Below are 20,486 nucleotides of genomic sequence, written 5' to 3' on the forward strand. Positions count from 1 at the left end.
TTGATATAAATGAGGCTTGTCCCAAATATGGGGACAGAGGGACATGGCCCAAAAATGGGAACTTGGCTGAAATTTTGCTTTTAAGATGCTGCTCCTCCTTTAGCCAAATAGATAAAAACCAAATTTGATGTGAAACATAACTGACAGCATATAGACAATTGTTTGTCAGATGACCGTTAAGGCCCATGGGCCTCTTGTTTTATTAGCTGTCTTTGAACTTAAAGAAAAACAATACCGATGAAATGACTGAAAACCTAATTGCACTCTTAATAAATCATCTTGACTTATTCAATCTTTACGTATATCCTTATAACTTGCGTTATAGAGGGGACACCATATTAACTTAAAGTGTTCCACTTCCCTGGTTACGATTTAGCTTGTCTCGTGAAATCTAGATACGACCAATGACAGTTAAAAGGCAAAATGTATCAGGTGGAAATATCAGCCATGTATAAGTGTATGCTGTATATCCATAATCACACACATTTACGCCAGACTAAGCACAAATACTCTGGCGAGGTATGTTTTTGTCCAGAATGACCATTTTCCCTGTTTTCTCCGTCCGTTCATTATTTAGTCATGCGGCCACGTTTAATGCTGCTGTCGGAATCTCGATGGGCGTGTGATTAATTTCCTAGCTTAAGATTTTGCGCTGCATTAAGTTTCAACTGCACCTTGTTCATCTTGCCATTGTGGAGTAATGGAAACGATTCAAAACGCTGGAAATACTTCGGCATTTCCCCCATCCCGTCCGCAGTTTCTTCTTTCAGGTAGACATTTTTACAAAACTCCTCAACAGCAGCCGGGGTGACGTCCTTCCCCTCGACGGAACTGAAGCATACGCAGATTTCTTCCAGCAGCAGATCGTCCGGTACCCCGACTACAACCACGTGTTTAATGCCAGGCATGTCCTTGACTTTGTCTTCTATACCTGCAGGCATGATTTTCCTTGTTCCTCGAGAGATGATGTCTTTCTTCCTCCCTGTAATAACGAGAGCCCCTTCCTCTCTAAGATAGCCGATGTCGCCGGTTTTAAACCACCCCGATGGTGTGAATGTTGCTTTTGTAAGTTCATCGTTTGCAAAATATCCCTTCATCAGTGAGTTTTGACGTATTTGGATTTCGCCTAGACTTTCCAGCTCAACGATGTTTTCTGAATCATCTACAATTCTCAACTCCACACCCTTTGTAATACGGCTGACCTTCAGTTAGGATTAGTGCAGCCACACTACTAAACGATTCAGTGAACCCATACCCGATAAAAAGGGTCCCGCAGTATCGCCATACCTCCTTCATGGATGTGTCGTCAATAATTTGACCCCCAGAAAACAGCATTTGTAGTCTGAAATCATCATCTTCTGGTATGGCATGTGTGTCAATCATATTCTGAAGTAAATAAGGTAGAAACCATCCACCCATACAATTTTCCTCCTTCATCATCTCCCATATTTGTTTTGCATGTTCCTTTGTCGGAAGTGTCTTCGAGGAAGTAAATATAAACTGATTACCATACACGAAGCTCACGATTGGTGACCCTCCCATCCAGCTGAAAGTACGGTCATTAAAGGTTTTGAACATCGAAGGACCCCCCAACATAGCATACGTCGGGCTTTCTTTATCGGTCGGAATATTGCAAACAACCGCAGAATGAGTGTGAAGGACCAGTTTTGGATTTCCTGTACTGCCTGAGGTTGTAAAAATAACGGCATCGTCCTCAGCGTCAACCTTTGGTAACTCGGATTTTCTTTCTGAAGCACTAAGCTCCGATTCTAAGTCGTGGAATGGACAATTCTCACTTTTTCTGAGAAGGAATATTTGATTATTGTCGGTTCGCTGTTTGAACTCTGATATTAGCTCCAGTGCACCACTGTTGTCGGCCGGGTCTATTAGTAAAAATCTACATTTACAGATGTCGATGACTTCAACTGCATCACTTGCGTCTCGTTTGTTTATATTTATATGAACTGAAACCGCCCCGGCGAAAAAGATCGCGAATTCCCCGATAATCCACTCCAGTGAGTTTGGCCCAAATATGGCAATCATATCGCCTTTACGAACCCCCACAGACACTAGGTATTTAGCTATTTTCTCAACCTTCTGCAGAAACTCCTGGTTCGTCAGGGATCTCCTAGAACCAGACATTGACCTTTCGATGAAAGGAATAACATCCGGGTAAACTTCAGTTCTCGTTCTCGCGCGATCGACAATGCTGGTGTTGTCATATATCAGAGTGCTAGGCTCATTCCAGTAACTCAAAGTCGATATGTTGCACGTGGAGGATGATTCTAAATGGAAGAAAGATTTTTTTTAAATGCTCTCTCGTCACTATATAATGTATAATATGAAATATTCACAGTATTTTCTCTTGTTGTTTCAAATTATTTAGATACCACCATTGCATACCCTTTGGCTACCACACAACACATTTAATATTCAAGTACAACCAAACATGCCATGTAACAGTATGGGGGCATGCCCACATTTACAACCAGGGACACTTGTTTTCCCGTAATGTAGGTGGAGATCTAACAGGTATCTTATCGCCTAACATACATATGTATCATGATCTTGTTGGTTCACTATATATTTCATGATTTCACTACTTTCATGATCTATACCATCATTATTACTATGTGTTCTGTAAACATTTTACTGACAAATTAGGAACGATCACCAGAGACCGGAATAACGTGTCACTTAGGGAAAGGGAATATTCCTGAAAATAGCGTTTATAAATATCAACTACTAAAATCCAATATGGCGACTCTGACTTTTTTTCTGACCAGTCCCGAATTTGCATATTTACAAGCGTTCGAGTGAACACTACATCAGAGAGTGATCCACAGAAAATATTCAGCGAAAAGCAATTATAAACGGTATCTGTCAACACTGCTGTGGAAGTTTCCTTCACCAGGCTAGAATTGAACATTTATAACTAGGACCCCCTTGGAATTTACACATGGAATTTCAGAAATAACTATTTAACACGAATGGACTTTGGTAAATCACAATCAGCATAGAATTTAACCATGGCGTTCTGCTGACTATAATATCGTATCGCCTGGAAATTAACACTTTAATTTTTTTTTTTTTTGAATTCACTGCTGGATTTATATTTCAGATTGTAGATACAAGTAACGAAACGCTGTAAGCCGAAAATTAGAACGGCCCTGGTAGTGTTATCACACACGCCCTTGACATTTCAGCTACATACCGGAAAATCGCAGTTAAATCATATCGAGTTAATTATGGGCACGGATTGACATATTAAAGATTTGTATATATTGTGACACGTTAACTTTATGCTGATTACTTTTGGGTCTTCTTATCCAGTTCATACAGAAGGTTCAATGAAGCACAATTTGGTACCTTGTGACGTATAAACACAAAAGAGAAAACCGACATAATAGCGAAACTTAACTCTAAAACACAAAGAGAATACCGACATAATAACGAAACTTAATTCTAACACACAAAGAGAATACCGACATAATAACGAAACTTAACTCTAACACACAAACAGAATACCGACATAATAACGAAACTTAACTCTAACACACAAATAGAATACTGACATAATAACGAAACTTAACTCTAAAACACAAAGAGAATACCGACATAATAGCGAAACTTAACTCTAACACTCAAAGAGAATACCGACATAATAACGAAACTTAACTCGAACACACAAAGAGAATACCGACATAATACAAAACCCCACAATCAATTAAATAAGGGAAAATATGAACAAAAAATATAGATTGCCATGACAACGCTATAAAACAATACAAGTAGGATAAGACCAGGTGTTCTGGAGAAGTTTGGTTTGTTTGGTTTGTTTTTGTTTAACGTCCTATTAACAGCCAGGGTCATTTCAAGACGTGCCAGGTTTTGGAGGTGGAGGAAAGCCGGAGTTCCCGGAGAAAAACCACCGGCCTACGGTCAGTACCTGGCAACTGCCCCACGTAGGTTTCGAACTCAGAGGTGGAGGGCTAGTGACAAAGTGTCGGGACACCTTAACCACTCGGCCACCGCGGCCCCTTTCTGGAGAAGTAAGCGTCTTCTCCTTCATAGATGACACCCGCCATGCATACAAATCGAGGTCAAATCCTAGTTAAGAAGTGACAGTCTAAACATGAGAGCGATAACAATAGAACCATTAAGCTATTAACAAACATGGAATAGTTAAAATGAACCAACTGTCGTCAGTCATACTTACAGATTAATAAGCTGAGGAAAACGTGACTTTGTTCCAACACATCTGTCCCTACTCACGTACTATGTGATATTTCTCGAGAGTTAACGTCTGTGTAAGGTATCCATTGGGTGGTAGGACCTATTTTACTAGGATTGCAAAAATGGAATTCATGACGGGACAATCAGCCCATTGATTAGTCGGTTACACCTTTGGCAGTTCAGTTTACTGTACATCGATGTTACTTTCAAATCGATATATCTGTACCAGCCGGGTAAATGAACGCCAACTAAAAGATATACAGGTATTATATATACTACCCATCGCCATTACTTTATCACTAGGTAGAGCGACCTATATACTGACCCCATTATCATCGATAGAGCAACGCTGTTTAATCTTTACTGAACTCGTGGTGCTTACCCCTGCACAGCGAATCAGTGGTCTGTCTAAGTGTGCTGTTAAATGGTATGTGTAAGTGAGCTATTAAATGGTCTATAAGTGAGCTGTTAAATTGTCAGTCTAAGTGAGCTATTCAGTGGTCTGTCTAAGTGAGCTATTCAGTGGTCTGTCTAAGTGAGCTATGCAGTGGTCTGTCTAAGTGAGCTGTCAAATGGTCTGTAAAGTGAGCTATTAAAAGGTCTATAAGTGAGCTGTTAAATTGCCTAAGTGAACTATTCAGTGGTCTGTCTTAGTGAGCTATTCAGTGGTCTGTCTTAGTGAACTATTTAGCGGTCTGTCTAAGTGAGCTATTCAGCGGTCTGTCTAAGTGAGCTATTCAGCGGTCTGTATAAGTGAGGTATTAAGTGGTCTGTCTAAGTGAGCTATTCTGTGGTCTGTCTAAGTGAACTATTCAGCGGTCTGTCTAAGTGAGCTATTCAGCGGTCTGTATAAGTGAGGTATTAAGTGGTCTGTCTAAGTGAGCTATTCTGTGGTCTGTCTAAGTGAACTATTCAGTGGTCTGTCTAAGTGAACTATTCAGTGGTCTGTCTAAGTGAACTATTCAGTTGTCTGTCTAAGTGAGATTTATTGTGGTCTGTCTGAGCTATTCAGTGGTCTGTCTAAGTGAACTTTTCAGTGTCTGCCACTTGTTTATCGGTAAGTCTGAAAATTCAACATGTACAACGAACTGGACCCTCCTACATCAGAAATGTAAGAGATCCCTGGATGATACCGGGATACAAACAGGGATGAAGGCGATTCGAAAACTCTTTGTAAAATTACATACGCAACTACGAAACAGGCGGGTATATATATAAACCTTTCTGTATGTTAGTTGTTCGTATAATACAACAACTTTAATCCCCCTCCCCATCCCATAATATTCATTTGTACCCCCTGTTATGAGGCAATGGACCCACCCAAGTAGAAGGTAAAGAAATTCTGAAGTCGTGTTAGCCGAATAAATGTTCTCCAGCAAACAAGGTAAGAATTAGAATGACATACATATTGATATCGCAAACGTAGACTAGCCTGTTATCAGTGATGTACGGCGATAACTTTTCCTCGAGGTCAAGGTCACTGGATCAGGGGAATCGCAGTAACAACCTGATAATATAAATTAACACGTAACTCTACACAATAGCGGATCCAGGGGGGGGGGGGGGGGGGGGGTCAGGACCCTTTTTTCCGACGAGGACAATTTTTTTTATAACCTCAAAAAAAAACCTATGCCAACCCCCCCCCCCCCACCCCCAACCCCCCGCTACGGCGCTCGCCTTACCACTAAATTATTGGACCCCCCCTTTCGCCTGCTACATGTCCCATGTAGTATTGTGAATATGTGTACATCTTTTATATATGATATTGCCCCCCCAACACGTCTTGCGAAATACCATTTCTACAATAAAAGGCAGATTTCTTAATGTAGTGAACATGCTTTCTCTTATCGCGCTTTTGTACAATTTATACAGAAGGTTCAATGTAATAAAGGTTGGTAATATATACATGAATTTACAGAAAAATCTCATAAGTTGAAGATTACGTGACTTTGTTCCAACACATCCACCCCCAATAACGCAATATGTGTATATCTCTCGAGTCGTCCGACCGATGGGAGGATATATCACCAATCCGGTTGCCTTTTTTTTCGACCGGCAAATCGATGCATTTTTAAATTGATTACAGTATAGTTGAGACTATTCGGCAGAGTTACTGCCCCTGATGAGGACTTGCCTGTGGCGGGAAATACGTTCATTCTCTATCGACCCAAGCTTTTTAACTACATCTAGAATAAATGTCAGATTTCTTAACGTAGTTTAAGCTGGTAATCAGTGCAAATCTGGTTCGTTATCACTCTTCGTGCAACATTTTATATACATGCATACTTTGTTTCTTTTGAAACCGTTAAGTATGTACATCAATTCGTTCTGCCAAGTTGGATCCATATAGCAACTTTGCATTATCCTAAATGATTGACAACACGGGCTTTTCATAAAGGGTCCGAATTACCGACTTTTTCAGTTAGAAATGAAATGTGAAGTTTAATTCATTTTTTGTCTCTATTGTATCTAACTTGAAAACCGCTAATATTCTGTGTTTTGTGATTATTTCTGGATACCTTTGAATACTGTGAAGAGTTAATGATGATGGTCAGACGAAAACATACCGGATTCGTAAAGTCTGATCGGTCCATACTTCTTTAGCTGTTAAAATCTATAATGAAAAGCATTTTCCCCAAAAAATACAGGCTAGAGGTAAGGGTCCGCTTACTCTTCTGTATTACGTTGTTCATAAGAATCCTCATCCACTAGCAAAAAAGATAATGTGAATGGTGACAAACACCACACAGACCTATCCAGTACTGGTTGTGATACGTATCCTTGTTGATAAACATCACACAGACCTATCCAGTACTGGTTGTGATACGTATCCTTGTTGATAAACATCACAGAGACCTATCCAGTACTGATTGTGATACGTATCCTTGTTGATAAACACCACACTGACCTATCCAGTACTGGTTGAGATACGTATCCTTGTTTGTAAACACCACACTGACCTATCCAGTACTGGTTGAGATACGTATCCTTGTTTATAAACACCACACATACCTATCCAGTACTGGTTGTGATATGTATCCTTGTTTATAAACACCACACATACCTATCCAGTACTGGTTGTGATACGTATCCTTGTTTATAAACACCACACATACCTATCCAGTACTGGTTGTGATATACATCCTTGTTTATAAACACCACACATACCTATCCAGTACTGGTTGTGATATGTATCCTTGTTGATAAACAACACAGTGACCTATCCAGTACTGGTTGTGATACGTATCCTTGTTTACAAACAACACACATACCTATCCAGTACTGGTTGTGATATACATCCTTGTTTATAAACACCACACATACCTATCCAATACTGGTTGTGATTCGTATCCTTGTTTATAAACACCACACTGACCTACCCAGTACTGGTTGTGATACGTATCCTTGTTTATAAACACCACACATACCTATCCAGTACTGGTTGTGATACGTATCCTTGTTTATAAACACCACACATACCTATCCAGTACTGGTTGTGATACGTATCCTTGTTTATAAACACCACACAGACCTATCCAGTACTGGTTGTGATACATATCCTTGTTTACAAACAACACACATACCTATCCAGTACTGGTTGTGATATGTATCCTTGTTTATAAACACCACACTCACCTATCCAGTACTGGTTGTGATATGTATCCTTGTTTAAAAACACCACACTGACCTATCCAGTACTGGTTGTGATACGTATCCTTGTTTATAAACACCACACATACCTATCCAGTACTGGTTGTGATACGTATCCTTGTTGATAAACACCACACATACCTATCCAGTACTGGTTGTGATATACATCCTTGTTGATAAACAACGCCTAATTGTTGGCTCAAGTGTACTAATGTTATGAGAACCTTCTCTGGAAAAGCAAACGAAGTTAGTACATGTTTGTCAAATGTAGTGAAGTGTATGTCGTGAATTATACCACTAAAGCAAGATTAAATAGAAAAATACATTGAGGGTGAAATTCTGATTTTATTTCTAGTCAATATCTGTGTAGTGTAAGGGGATAGGATCTTCCAGGAGCCTATAGGTTTACACATTATTTTTGGTGTAGGGCGTCCACTGACCGAGACATATCATAGTCTATAAAATGATAGTTCTTACACCTAAATATCACTTGGCATTTTAGAAGGTAGGACGACTTTTTAGTCTTTGAGTAGTGTACACATGTATTATGACCTAATGAAGCGTTCTCTTCGTGACCGTTGGCAGTATAGAACATGCCACAGCCCCCCAACGCACAAACACAGGTTAAAGTAGTATTTTATGAGCAATCTAATTAAAATCTAGATGGTCATTCTCACTACGCTACATGAACCTCTAACAAAATGCCATAAGGGGTCACGTCAGGGTGAACTTTTGGACTAGCCAATCAAATGACTACTCCCATAATCTTGGAAGTGCATTTTATATGTCCGAATTAGCATGACTAGAGTGCATAGCTGTTATAATCTGTCAATTTGTTTCAAGTCATTTCGTCCCATAAAGCGTAAAGCTATATACTGTGCCGAAATGGTTTGCTTCAGATGCATGCGGTGACGAAATGTTTTGCTTCGATGACATCGACAAAATGCCAATTCGCCCTGAAAGTGAAATACACACATCTCAGAGGTCATCGGAACGTGACCCCTTATGGGATGTGAGTGTGATTTGTATTGGATTTATATCTACAGTAAAAGTGGAAGCTTGTTTCTACAGTTTAGACTGGACACGACAGGTACAATATCAATATTTAAAGGGGGATTGAATTATCTTGAAAAATGGTCGGTATGGACCATTTGGCAAGCAAAACCTTAATAATTAAAGTTCAAATCTATCAATCTAAGATACATACAGACTGCTTTAGACTTGTTAATTTGACGTTATCTTAATTAACTTCCTTTGTTTACAATCATCTCTCCAGACGTATCATTAATTATACTGTTGTCTTATTAATAGCAGAGACCTATATACTAGGGATTCGCAACAAGCTCTTTGGCTTACCAAACGTCACCGCCGAGCGGAAGTTCGGGTAATTTATCCCATAGTGCATTGCTGCTCCTACTGTTTAGACGCCATATTGAAGGTACGCCTGAAACACGGTCAGCTTTATGACAGCTCATAGAAGACTATTGTCCGATAAAAAATCACGGGAATCAAACGTAAGTGCAATTATTTTTTATGTAAACTGGTGTTTCAAAGGTATTCCGTCGTACTTTATGTTCGGAAGACTGCACATGTGACCGTTCGTTTCACGGCGATTACCACGCTGGTTAGCTTATGTCTGGTGTTAAAGACGATGCTACATGGTTTTAGTTTACTTGTTAAACACCTTTTTTTATTTATTGACCAATTTCAAAATGGTTTTCAAATAATTGTTGCTCGATAGTTACTGTATCGCGTTTAGTCAAATTTGTTGTGTAATTCATTGTGAATATTTAGTTATTGCCCAGTGAAAATAAGTAAACAAAACAAATTATGGTTATACTGTGAATGGCTGGTGTTAAGGACAGTGCTACATGGTTTAAGTTTATATAATTAACTCCTTTTTTATTTATTGACCAATTTCAAAATGGTTTTCAAATAATTGTTGCTCGATAGTTACTGTATCGCGTTTAGTCAAATTTGTTGTGTAATTCATTGTGAATATTTAGTTATTGCCCAGTGAAAATAAGTAAACAAAACAAATTATGGTTATACTGTGAATGGCTGGTGTTAAGGACAGTGCTACATGGTTTCAGTTTATATAATTAACTCCTTTTTTATTTATTGACCAATTTCAAAATGGTTTTCAAATAATTGTTGCTCGATAGTTACTGTATCGCGTTTAGTCAAATCTGTTGTGTAATTCATTGTCTTTAATATCATATTTATAATAAGATTAGTGATTTGATAGCTATAATCTATAGAATTTTATATAGTATAATCATGACTTCTGTTAACATTGATCTCATGAATAATAAAGCCATTATTGAAAGAAATGCATTAATTGAAACTAATTGAAAAAAGCATAAATCAGTCTAATGTAAATTAAATTAAATATTATACTTTTTGTAAATTATTTAGTGTTTCAAAACAGATATTTGATACAGAATTGCAGGGATTGATCGAGGAATGAGTGTGTTGGAATATAATAGCTATGATATCTTTTGCACATAGCAAAACATTAAATACTGCGGTGTATATTTTATTGTATTGTGTGGGAAATTAATAAAATCAAAAGGTTGTATATATATATTTTCCCCCCATTATGACCGATATATATCACCCCCTCCTCCCCACCCCCCAACCTTTGGGGCATTGATCACACCTCACCTTTGATAAAAACATTAACACCTGGTCATGGGGCATCTCCTAATAAACTCAAAGGGGGGTCCATTCAGAATATATGTAGAGTATATACCTGTATGTACCTGTACTTCTGGGTCTACAGAAAAAATATTGTCATGGTGATCACATGGGCTCCCCCACTCCATCCAAACCATAGGGACATTGACCACACCTTTATTACCTTTGAGATATACATGAATAAACAGGTGTGTCTCATTGTCAACACCTGTCCTGAGGCTGGCCATGTCCATCTCCCCAAAATACTAGAGTTCACTAAAGGCATGCTGTGCAGTATACAATCTTAATATTTACCTGTACTCTGGAAGACAAAAATCCCTCAGGTGTGTCCTCATTCCCTAATTAAACTTAAAGGGGTCCATTCATATTTAGATATATATGTTTTTAGGTTAATTTTGAATTTACGAATCTGTTTAATCAACATTTGGGGTATATGAATTTACTGCAGGGTATTTGAAATTTGAATGTTTCAAATTTAAATCTTATAGAAGCTTCTCTGCCTATTCTATACCATAATGTATCAATACTTATTAAACTTGATTTTTTTTCAGAAAGCCAAAGAAGAAAAGATCTACCATGGGTACATGACCTAAGCACTATCAAAGTTTTCAATACTAAATAATAAAATATTATCAATCATCAAACATGACAGTGTTTTTTTTTTGTTTTTTTTTTCATTTTACTTAAGACTTTTGCTATAGCATTTGTCTAATAAACAAGAAATATCTCCAAAAAAAGATAAAAGGCATAGTTTTAATGGTGGTTTTTATACTGTAAAACTGCTGGTGAAATAAATCAACGAATCACTGGTCTAGTGGTGGGTGCAGATGAGCTCTAAGGCCTATAGGTATATAAGATATATAACATTAAACAACTACAGATGTGTACAGGAGAGTGTTACATACATGTACATGAAAACTGTTCAATATAAAATTATCTACACTAATAAATTTTGTCTTTTGCAAGCCAAGTATAGATATTAACCTAAATTTGACAACTCTAACATTATTAACAGATAATAGTTGGATTAATTTAAAAACAGAATGTCTTTTGTGGTAATATTGTTTTATACATTTTACCCTCAGACCTGTATATAATGGACATATCAAAATAAAATGAAACTCATCCTCGATGTCACACAAATCACAATTGTTACAGGTTCTATTTCTTTGGGTAATATTATTTTGTCTACCTATTTCTATATTTGATTTGTGTGAGGATGCTCCACATACATTTATATTTAGTTTCTATAGGTTTAAAACTGTACACAGTGGCTATCTATCAGATATCGATATATAATCTACCTTTCGACGAACTAGATATCTGTTAACATGTTTTGTTTTGTAACATCGGTCAATCTCTGCTCAATGCTTTTAAAAGCATAGTCTACTGGTGAATTAGAATAAAACATGTACTCAATACCTAAAGCGGCTAATTCATTCTTAATGTCACATATCCACACGTCATTCGAATTCTCATTTACCATTTCATCAAGGCATGTTTTCAATACCAGATTATCCGACTGTTTCACCAATATTTGAACACTCTTAATTTTCTCATAATAGTTAATGGTAATCTACCCAGTTCACAGTAAACGAAGTCATTGCAAGTTGATTTAGGCACCTTATTAAGTGTTTTTTTTTACAGAATTTCTAATGTACGCTTTCGACATCCGGTGCTTTATGAAATCCCCATATTTCCGATGCATAACGTAAAATACTATTTACATACGAATCAAAAATAGAACAATAAGTTTCTACATTCAAGCAATGATTTCTAAGAGAAGTTGTCATCGAAAATAAAGCTTTTCTGCCTTGTTCTGCAAAATGTTTTTGTGTTTTGTAAAACTTCCCATTGTAGTTGAACAGCATACCCAAGTATTTAAAACTGTCAACAATTTCTATATTGTCATTATTATTCATTATTTCATTATATTTCCATGGCTCATTATTTCTTATTTGTCCACAATTTCTAAACACCATGATTTTAGTTATATCAACATTGACCTCCAGATTCCATTTTATGGTATATGCATATAAAGAATCCAACATAATTTGTAAATCTTCTGGGCAGTTAACAAATTAAGCCATGTCGTCGGTATACATTAGCAAGAAAAGATCAAGCATCTGTAATTCAATACTTGGACAGTTGTCATTAATAAAGTGTATTTAGATACAAAGAAAATAACACAGGTGATTATATTTCCCCTTGTAAGAGTCCGGTATAATTAGGGAAGCACTGACTGAAGTCAGTATCACTATCGACATTATAAGAATCGTCGTCAGTATATTTCTCTATACATCTAAATTTAGATCATCGTCTAATGGCAGAAAATCGGACGACATTTTCCATATGTTTCTATATGAATCTTTAACGGAAAAATGGTGTTTTTTTCGGTTAGACACTACTTAAATATCGTTGTTCACATCTGCCGATATACATTACAGTGTATAGTTATAACTATCGCCAGTATGAAGTTATCTCGGCCAAACGCGGTGACACATGTGTACAGACAGTCGTCGCCATCTCTTGGCACGGCACATGTCACTAATATAAACAACTCCGATATCCACCTATTGCGCAGCCGCAGCGCTTGGTCTCGCTAGATCTCGTGCTAAATATACCTCCGGTTATGAGAACAATAGGTGAGGTCGTGACTCTGCGAGAAAAGCGGTTGTTGCGAATCCCTAGTATATAGGTCTCTGTTAATAGTCGCATTGTTATGCTAATAAGACATTTTATTTATAAATCATGAAACTAATAAAGAGAAGCCAAACAACTGTATAATATAATATGTGCAATATTTATTCCATTTTTTTTTTAAATATTCTATGTACATACCACTGAACAAATTAGATTACAGGATCGCTGACTGCTATCTTACTTGTAAAACATTGCAGACATTGCATTACACGACGCTTACCTATGCGTATCTGAAAACAAAACGTACGTGGTCCACCTTGCGTAAGACTTTTATTTCAAAACGCTACTACTCCATAACCCTTGGGTGGATTAATACCAAATTCAAAATCATTGGGGGAGGGCAATTATATTTTATATAAAAAGGGGGACTTTGCTGAATCCTTGGGTGGATTACATCCAAATTTGGTGTGAAACATTAACAGGTAAGGGCAACCATATTTTTTTTTATAAATGTAGCTGATGTGACCCTTGAGGCCCGAGTGGCAGGCCCCAAAGGGGTTGGGGGAAGAATAGGTGAATTATTGCTTTAAAACACTACTCCTTTTTAACCCTTGGCTGGATAACATCCAAATTTGGTTTGAAACATCATTAGCGGAGGGTATTCATATTTTTTTGAATTATTCTAGTGTGAACCCTGGGGACACAGGGGCGAGGCCCCAAACGGGAAACTTAGCTGAAAAAATTGATTTAAAACGTTACTCTTTAATGGATAACAACCAAATTGGGTGTGAAACATCATAAGGGGACAGCAATCGTATTTTATATAAATGAGGCTTGTTGGGCCCATGGGGACAGAGGGGTGAGGCCCCTAAATGGGAACTTAACCAAATATTTGCTTAAAAATGCTTCTCTTTCTGAATGCATTAATTGATTACAACCATATTTAGTATGAAACATCATCGGGGAAGGGCAATCCTAATTGATATAAATGAGGCTTGTCCCAAATATGGGGACAGAGGGACATGGCCCAAAAATGGGAACTTGGCTGAAATTTTGCTTTTAAGATGCTGCTCCTCCTTTAGCCAAATAGATAAAAACCAAATTTGATGTGAAACATAACTGACAGCATATAGACAATTGTTTGTCAGATGACCGTTAAGGCCCATGGGCCTCTTGTTTTATTAGCTGTCTTTGAACTTAAAGAAAAACAATGCCGATGAAATGACTGAAATCCTAATTGCACTTATTCAATCTTTACGTATATCCTTATAACTTGCGTTATAGCGGGGACACCATATTAACTTAAGGTGTACCACTTCCCTGGTTACGATTTAGCTTGTCTCGTGAAATCTAGATACGACCAATGACAGTTAAAGAGGCAAAATGTACCAGGTGGAAATATCAGCCATGTATAAGTGTATGCTGTATATCCATAATCACACACATTTACGCCAGACTAAGCACAAATACTCTGGCGAGGTATGTTTTTGTCCAGAATGACCATTTTCCCTGTTTTCTCCGTCCGTTCATTATTTAGTCATGCGGCCACGTTTAATGCTGCTGTCGGAATCTCGATGGGCGTGTGATTAATTTCCTAGCTTAAGATTTTGCGCTGCATTAAGTTTCAACTGCACCTTGTTCATCTTGCCATTGTGGAGTAATGGAAACGATTCAAAACGCTGGAAATACTTCGGCATTTCCCCCATCCCGTCCGCAGTTTCTTCTTTCAGGTAGACATTTTTACAAAACTCCTCAACAGCAGCCGGGGTGACGTCCTTCCCCTCGACGGAACTGAAGCATACGCAGATTTCTTCCAGCAGCAGATCGTCCGGTACCCCGACTACAACCACGTGTTTAATGCCAGGCATGTCCTTGACTTTGTCTTCTATACCTGCCGGCATGATTTTCCTTGTTCCTCGAGAGATGATGTCTTTCTTCCTCCCTGTAATAAAGAGAGCCCCTTCCTCTCTAAGATAGCCGATGTCGCCGGTTTTAAACCACCCCGATGGTGTGAATGTTGCTTTTGTAAGTTCATCGTTTGCAAAATATCCCTTCATCAGTGAGTTTTGACGTATTTGGATTTCGCCTTGACTTTCCAGCTCAACGATGTTTTCTGAATCATCTACAATTCTCAACTCCACACCCTTTGAAATTTTTCCAACATTCCCTTTGTAATACGGCTGACCTTCAGTTAGGATTAGTGCAGCCACACTACTAAACGATTCAGTGAACCCATACCCGATAAAAAGGGTCCCGCAGTATCGCCATACCTCCTTCATGGATGTGTCGTCAATAATTTGACCCCCAGAAAACAGCATTTGTAGTCTGAAATCATCATCTTCTGGTATGGCATGTGTGTCAATCATATTCTGAAGTAAATAAGGTAGAAACCATCCACCCATACAGTTTTCCTCCTTCATCATCTCCCATATTTGTTTTGCATGTTCCTTTGTCGGAAGTGTCTTCGAGGAAGTAAATATAAACTGATTACCATACACGAAGCTCACGATTGGTGACCCTCCCATCCAGCTGAAAGTACGGTCATTAAAGGTTTTGAACATCGAAGGACCCCCCAACATAGCATACGTCGGGCTTTCTTTATCGGTCGGAATATTGCAAACAACCGCAGAATGAGTGTGAAGGACCAGTTTTGGATTTCCTGTGCTGCCTGAGGTTGTAAAAATAACGGCATCGTCCTCAGCGTCAACCTTTGGTAACTCGGATTTTCTTTCTGGAGCACTAAGCTCCGATTCTAAGTCGTGGAATGGACAATTCTCACTTTTTCTGAGAAGGAATATTTGATTATTGTCGGTTCTCTGTTTGAACTCTGATATTAGCTCCAGTGCACCACTGTTGTCGGCCGGGTCTATCAGTAAAAATCTACATTTACAGATGTCGATGACTTCAACTGCATCACTTGCGTCTCGTTTGTTTATATTTATATGAACTGAAACCGCCCCGGCGAAAAAGATAGCGAATTCCCCGATAATCCACTCCAGTGAGTTTGGCCCAAATATGGCAATCATATCGCCTTTACGAACCCCCACAGACACTAGGTATTTAGCTATTTTCTCAACCTTCTGCAGAAACTCCTGGTTCGTCAGGGATCTCCTAGAACCAGACATTGACCTTTCGATGAAAGGAATAACATCCGGGTAAACTTCAGTTCTCGTTCTCGCGCGATCGACAATGCTGGTGTTGTCATATATCAGAGTGCTAGGCTCATTCCAGTAACTCAAAGTCGACATGTTGCACGTGGAGGATGATTCTAAATGGAAGAAAGATTTTTTTTAAATGCTCTCTCGTCACTATATAATGTATAATATGAAATATTCACAGTATTTTCTCTTGTTGTTTCAAATTATTTAGATACCACCATTGCATACCCTTTGGCTACCACACAACACATTTAATATTCAAGTACAACCAAACATGCCATGTAACAGTATGGGGGCATGCCCACATTTACAACCAGGGACACTTGTTTTCCCGTAATGTAGGTGGAGATCTAACAGGTATCTTATCGCCTAACATACATATGTATCATGATCTTGTTGGTTCAGTATATATTTCATGATTTCACTACTTTCATGATCTATACCATCATTATTACTATGTGTTCTGTAAACATTTTACTGACAAATTAGGAACGATCACCAGAGACCGGAATAACGTGTCACTTAGGGAAAGGGAATATTCCTGAAAATAGCGTTTATAAATATCAACTACTAAAATCCAATATGGCGACTCTGACTTTTTTTCTGACCAGTCCCGAATTTGCATATTTACAAGCGTTCGAGTGAACACTACATCAGAGAGTGATCCACAGAAAATATTCAGCGAAAAGCAATTATAAACGGTATCTGTCAACACTGCTGTGGAAGTTTCCTTCACCAGGCTAGAATTGAACATTTATAACTAGGACCCCCTTGGAATTTACACATGGAATTTCAGAAATAACTATTTAACACGAATGGACTTTGGTAAATCACAATCAGCATAGAATTTAACCATGGCGTTCTGCTGACTGTAATATCGTATCGCCTGGAAATTAACACTTTAATATTTTTTTTTCTGAATTCACTGCTGGATTTATATTTCAGATTGTAGATACAAGTAACGAAACGCTGTAAGCCGAAGATTAGAACGGCCCTGGTAGTGTTATCACACACGCCCTTGACATTTCAGCTACATACCGGAAAATCGCAGTTAAATCATATCGAGTTAATTATGGGCACGGATTGACATATTAAAGATTTGTATATATTGTGACACGTTAACTTTATGCTGATTACTTTTGGGTCTTCTTATCCAGTTCATACAGAAGGTTCAATGAAGCACAATTTGGTACCTTGTGACGTATAAACACAAAAGAGAAAACCGACATAATAGCGAAACTTAACTCTAAAACACAAAGAGAATACCGACATAATAACGAAACTTAATTCTAACACACAAAGAGAATACCGACATAATAACGAAACTTAACTCTAACACACAAATAGAATACCGACATAATAACGAAACTTAACTCTAACACACAAATAGAATACTGACATAATAACGAAACTTAACTCTAAAACACAAAGAGAATACCGACATAATAGCGAAACTTAACTCTAACACTCAAAGAGAATACCGACATAATAACGAAACTTAACTCTAACACACAAAGAGAATACCGACATTATAACGAAACTTAACTCTAAAACACAAAGAGAATACCGACATACATGTAATAACGAAACTTAACTCTAACACACAAAGAGAATACCGACATAATACAAAACCCCACAATCAATTAAATAAGGGAAAATATGAACATAAAATATAGATTGCCATGACAACGCTATAAAACAATACAAGTAGGATAAGACCAGGTGTTCTGGAGAAGTTTGGTTTGTTTGGTTTGTTTTTGTTTAACGTCCTATTAACAGCCAGGGTCATTTCAAGACGTGCCAGGTTTTGGAGGTGGAGGAAAGCCGGAGTTCCCGGAGAAAAACCACCGGCCTACGGTCAGTACCTGGCAACTGCCCCACGTAGGTTTCGAACTCAGAGGTGGAGGGCTAGTGTTAAAGTGTCGGGACACCTTAACCACTCGGCCACCGCGGCCCCTTTCTGGAGAAGTAAGCGTCTTCTCCTTCATAGATGACACCCGCCATGCATACAAATCGAGGTCAAATCCTAGTTAAGAAGTGACAGTCTAAACATGAGAGCGATAACAATAGAACCATTAAGCTATTAACAAACATGGAATAGTTAAAATGAACCAACTGTCGTCAGTCATACTTACAGATTAATAAGCTGAGGAAAACGTGACTTTGTTCCATCACATCTGTCCCTACTCACGTACTATGTGATATTTCTCGAGAGTTAACGTCTGTGTAAGGTATCCATTGGGTGGTAGGACCTATTTTACTAGGATTGCAAAAATGGAATTCATGACGGGACAATCAGCCCATTGATTAGTCGGTTACACCTTTGGCAGTTCAGTTTACTGTACATCGATGTTACTTTCAAATCGATATATCTGTACCAGCCGGGTAAATGAACGCCAACTAAAAGATATACAGGTATTATATATACTACCCATCGCCATTACTTTATCACTAGGTAGAGCGACCTATATACTGACCCCGTTATCATCGATAGAGCAACGCTGTTTAATCTTTACTGAACTCGTGGTGCTTACCCCTGCACAGCGAATCAGTGGTCTGTCTAAGTGTGCTGTTAAATGGTCTGTGTAAGTGAGCTATTAAATGGTCTATAAGTGAGCTGTTAAATTGTCTGTCTAAGTGAGCTATTCAGTGGTCTGTCTAAGTGAGCTATTCAGTGGTCTGTCTAAGTGAGCTATTCAGTGGTCTGTCTAAGTGAGCTATGCAGTGGTCTGTCTAAGTGAGCTGTCAAATGGTCTGTAAAGTGAGCTATTAAATGGTCTATAAGTGAGCTGTTAAATTGCCTAAGTGAACTATTCAGTGGTCTGTCTTAGTGAGCTATTCAGTGGTCTGTCTTAGTGAACTATTTAGCGGTCTGTCTAAGTGAGCTATTCAGCGGTCTGTATAAGTGAGGTATTAAGTGGTCTGTCTAAGTGAGCTATTCTGTGGTCTGTCTAAGTGAACTATTCAGCGGTCTGTCTAAGTGAGCTATTCAGCGGTCTGTATAAGTGAGGTATTAAGTGGTCTGTCTAAGTGAGCTATTCTGTTGTCTGTCTAAGTGAACTATTCAGTGGTCTGTCTAAGTGAACTATTCAGTGGTCTGTCTAAGTGAACTATTCAGTGGTCTGTCTAAGTGAACTATTCAGTTGTCTGTCTAAGTGAGATTTATTGTGGTCTGTCTGAGCTATTCAGTGGTCTGTCTAAGTGAACTTTTCAGTGTCTGCCACTTGTTTATCGGTAAGTCTGAAAATTCAACATGTACAACGAACTGGACCCTCCTGCATCAGAAATGTAAGAGATCCCTGGATGATACCGACGGCGGCCTACAAACAGGGATGAAGGCGATTCGAAAACTCTTTGTAAAATTACATACGCAACTACGAAACAGGCGGGTATATATATAAACCTTTCTGTATGTTAGTTGTTCGTATAATACAACAACTTTAATCCCCCTCCCCATCCCATAATATTCATTTGTACCCCCTGTTATGAGGCAATGGACCCACCCAAGTAGAAGGTAAAGAAATTGTGAAGTCGTGTTAGCCGAATAAATGTACTCTAGCAAACAAGGTAAGAATTAGAATGACATATATATTGATATCGCAAACATAGACTAGCCTGTTATCAGTGATGTACGGCGATAACTGTTCCTCGAGGTCAAGGTCACTGGATCAGGGCAATCGCAGTAACATCCTGATAACACGTAACTCTACACAATAGCGGATCCAGGGGGGGGGGGGGGGGGGGGGGGGGGGGGGGGCATTGGGACGGGGGGGTCAGGACCCCTTTTTTCCGATGAGGAAATTTTTTTTATCACCTAAAAAAAACACCTATCCCCCCCCCCCCCCCCACCCGCTACGGCGCTCGCCTTACCACTAAATTATTGGACCCCCCCCCCTTTCGCCTGCTACATGTCCCATGTAGTATTGTGAATATGTGTACATCTTTTATATATGATATTGCCCCCCCAACACGTCTTGCAAAATACCATTTCTACAATAAAAGGCAGATTTCTTAATGTAGTGAACATGCTTTCTCTTACCGCGCTTTTGTACAATTTATACAGAAGGTTCAATGTAATAAAGGTTGGTAATATATACA

At 38.5% G+C, this 20,486-nt stretch overlaps 2 protein-coding genes across 2 annotated transcripts; both read right to left on the bottom strand.

The window, feature by feature from the left end:
- Window positions 1-435: 435 nt before the first annotated feature.
- Window positions 436-2,256, bottom strand: LOC117318209 (medium-chain acyl-CoA ligase ACSF2, mitochondrial-like). The gene is given in 2 exon segments (XM_033873243.1): window positions 436-1,184; window positions 1,186-2,256. Coding segments are annotated over 2 exon segments (1,515 nt in total). The 5' UTR covers window positions 2,143-2,256; the 3' UTR covers window positions 436-626.
- Window positions 2,257-13,310: 11,054 nt separating this feature from the next.
- LOC117318208 (medium-chain acyl-CoA ligase ACSF2, mitochondrial-like) lies at window positions 13,311-18,611 on the bottom strand. Its single transcript, XM_033873242.1, has 2 exons — window positions 18,524-18,611; window positions 13,311-16,498 (listed from the first exon to the last, which is right to left on the bottom strand). The coding sequence occupies exon 2, from the start codon at window positions 16,476-16,478 to the stop codon at window positions 14,817-14,819; it is 1,662 nt and encodes a 553-aa protein (XP_033729133.1). The 5' UTR covers window positions 16,479-16,498; window positions 18,524-18,611; the 3' UTR covers window positions 13,311-14,816.
- Between the last annotated feature and the right edge of the window lie 1,875 nt (window positions 18,612-20,486).

Source organism: Pecten maximus, chromosome 19 (genome assembly GCF_902652985.1).
Source record: "Pecten maximus chromosome 19, xPecMax1.1, whole genome shotgun sequence".
NCBI lineage: Eukaryota > Metazoa > Mollusca > Bivalvia > Pectinida > Pectinidae > Pecten > Pecten maximus.

Excerpts from the sequence above, each read along its gene's own strand:
- LOC117318208 (XM_033873242.1), bottom strand. The coding sequence starts at position 16,478 with ATGTCGACTTTGAGTTACTGGAATGAGCCTAGCACTCTGATATATGAC.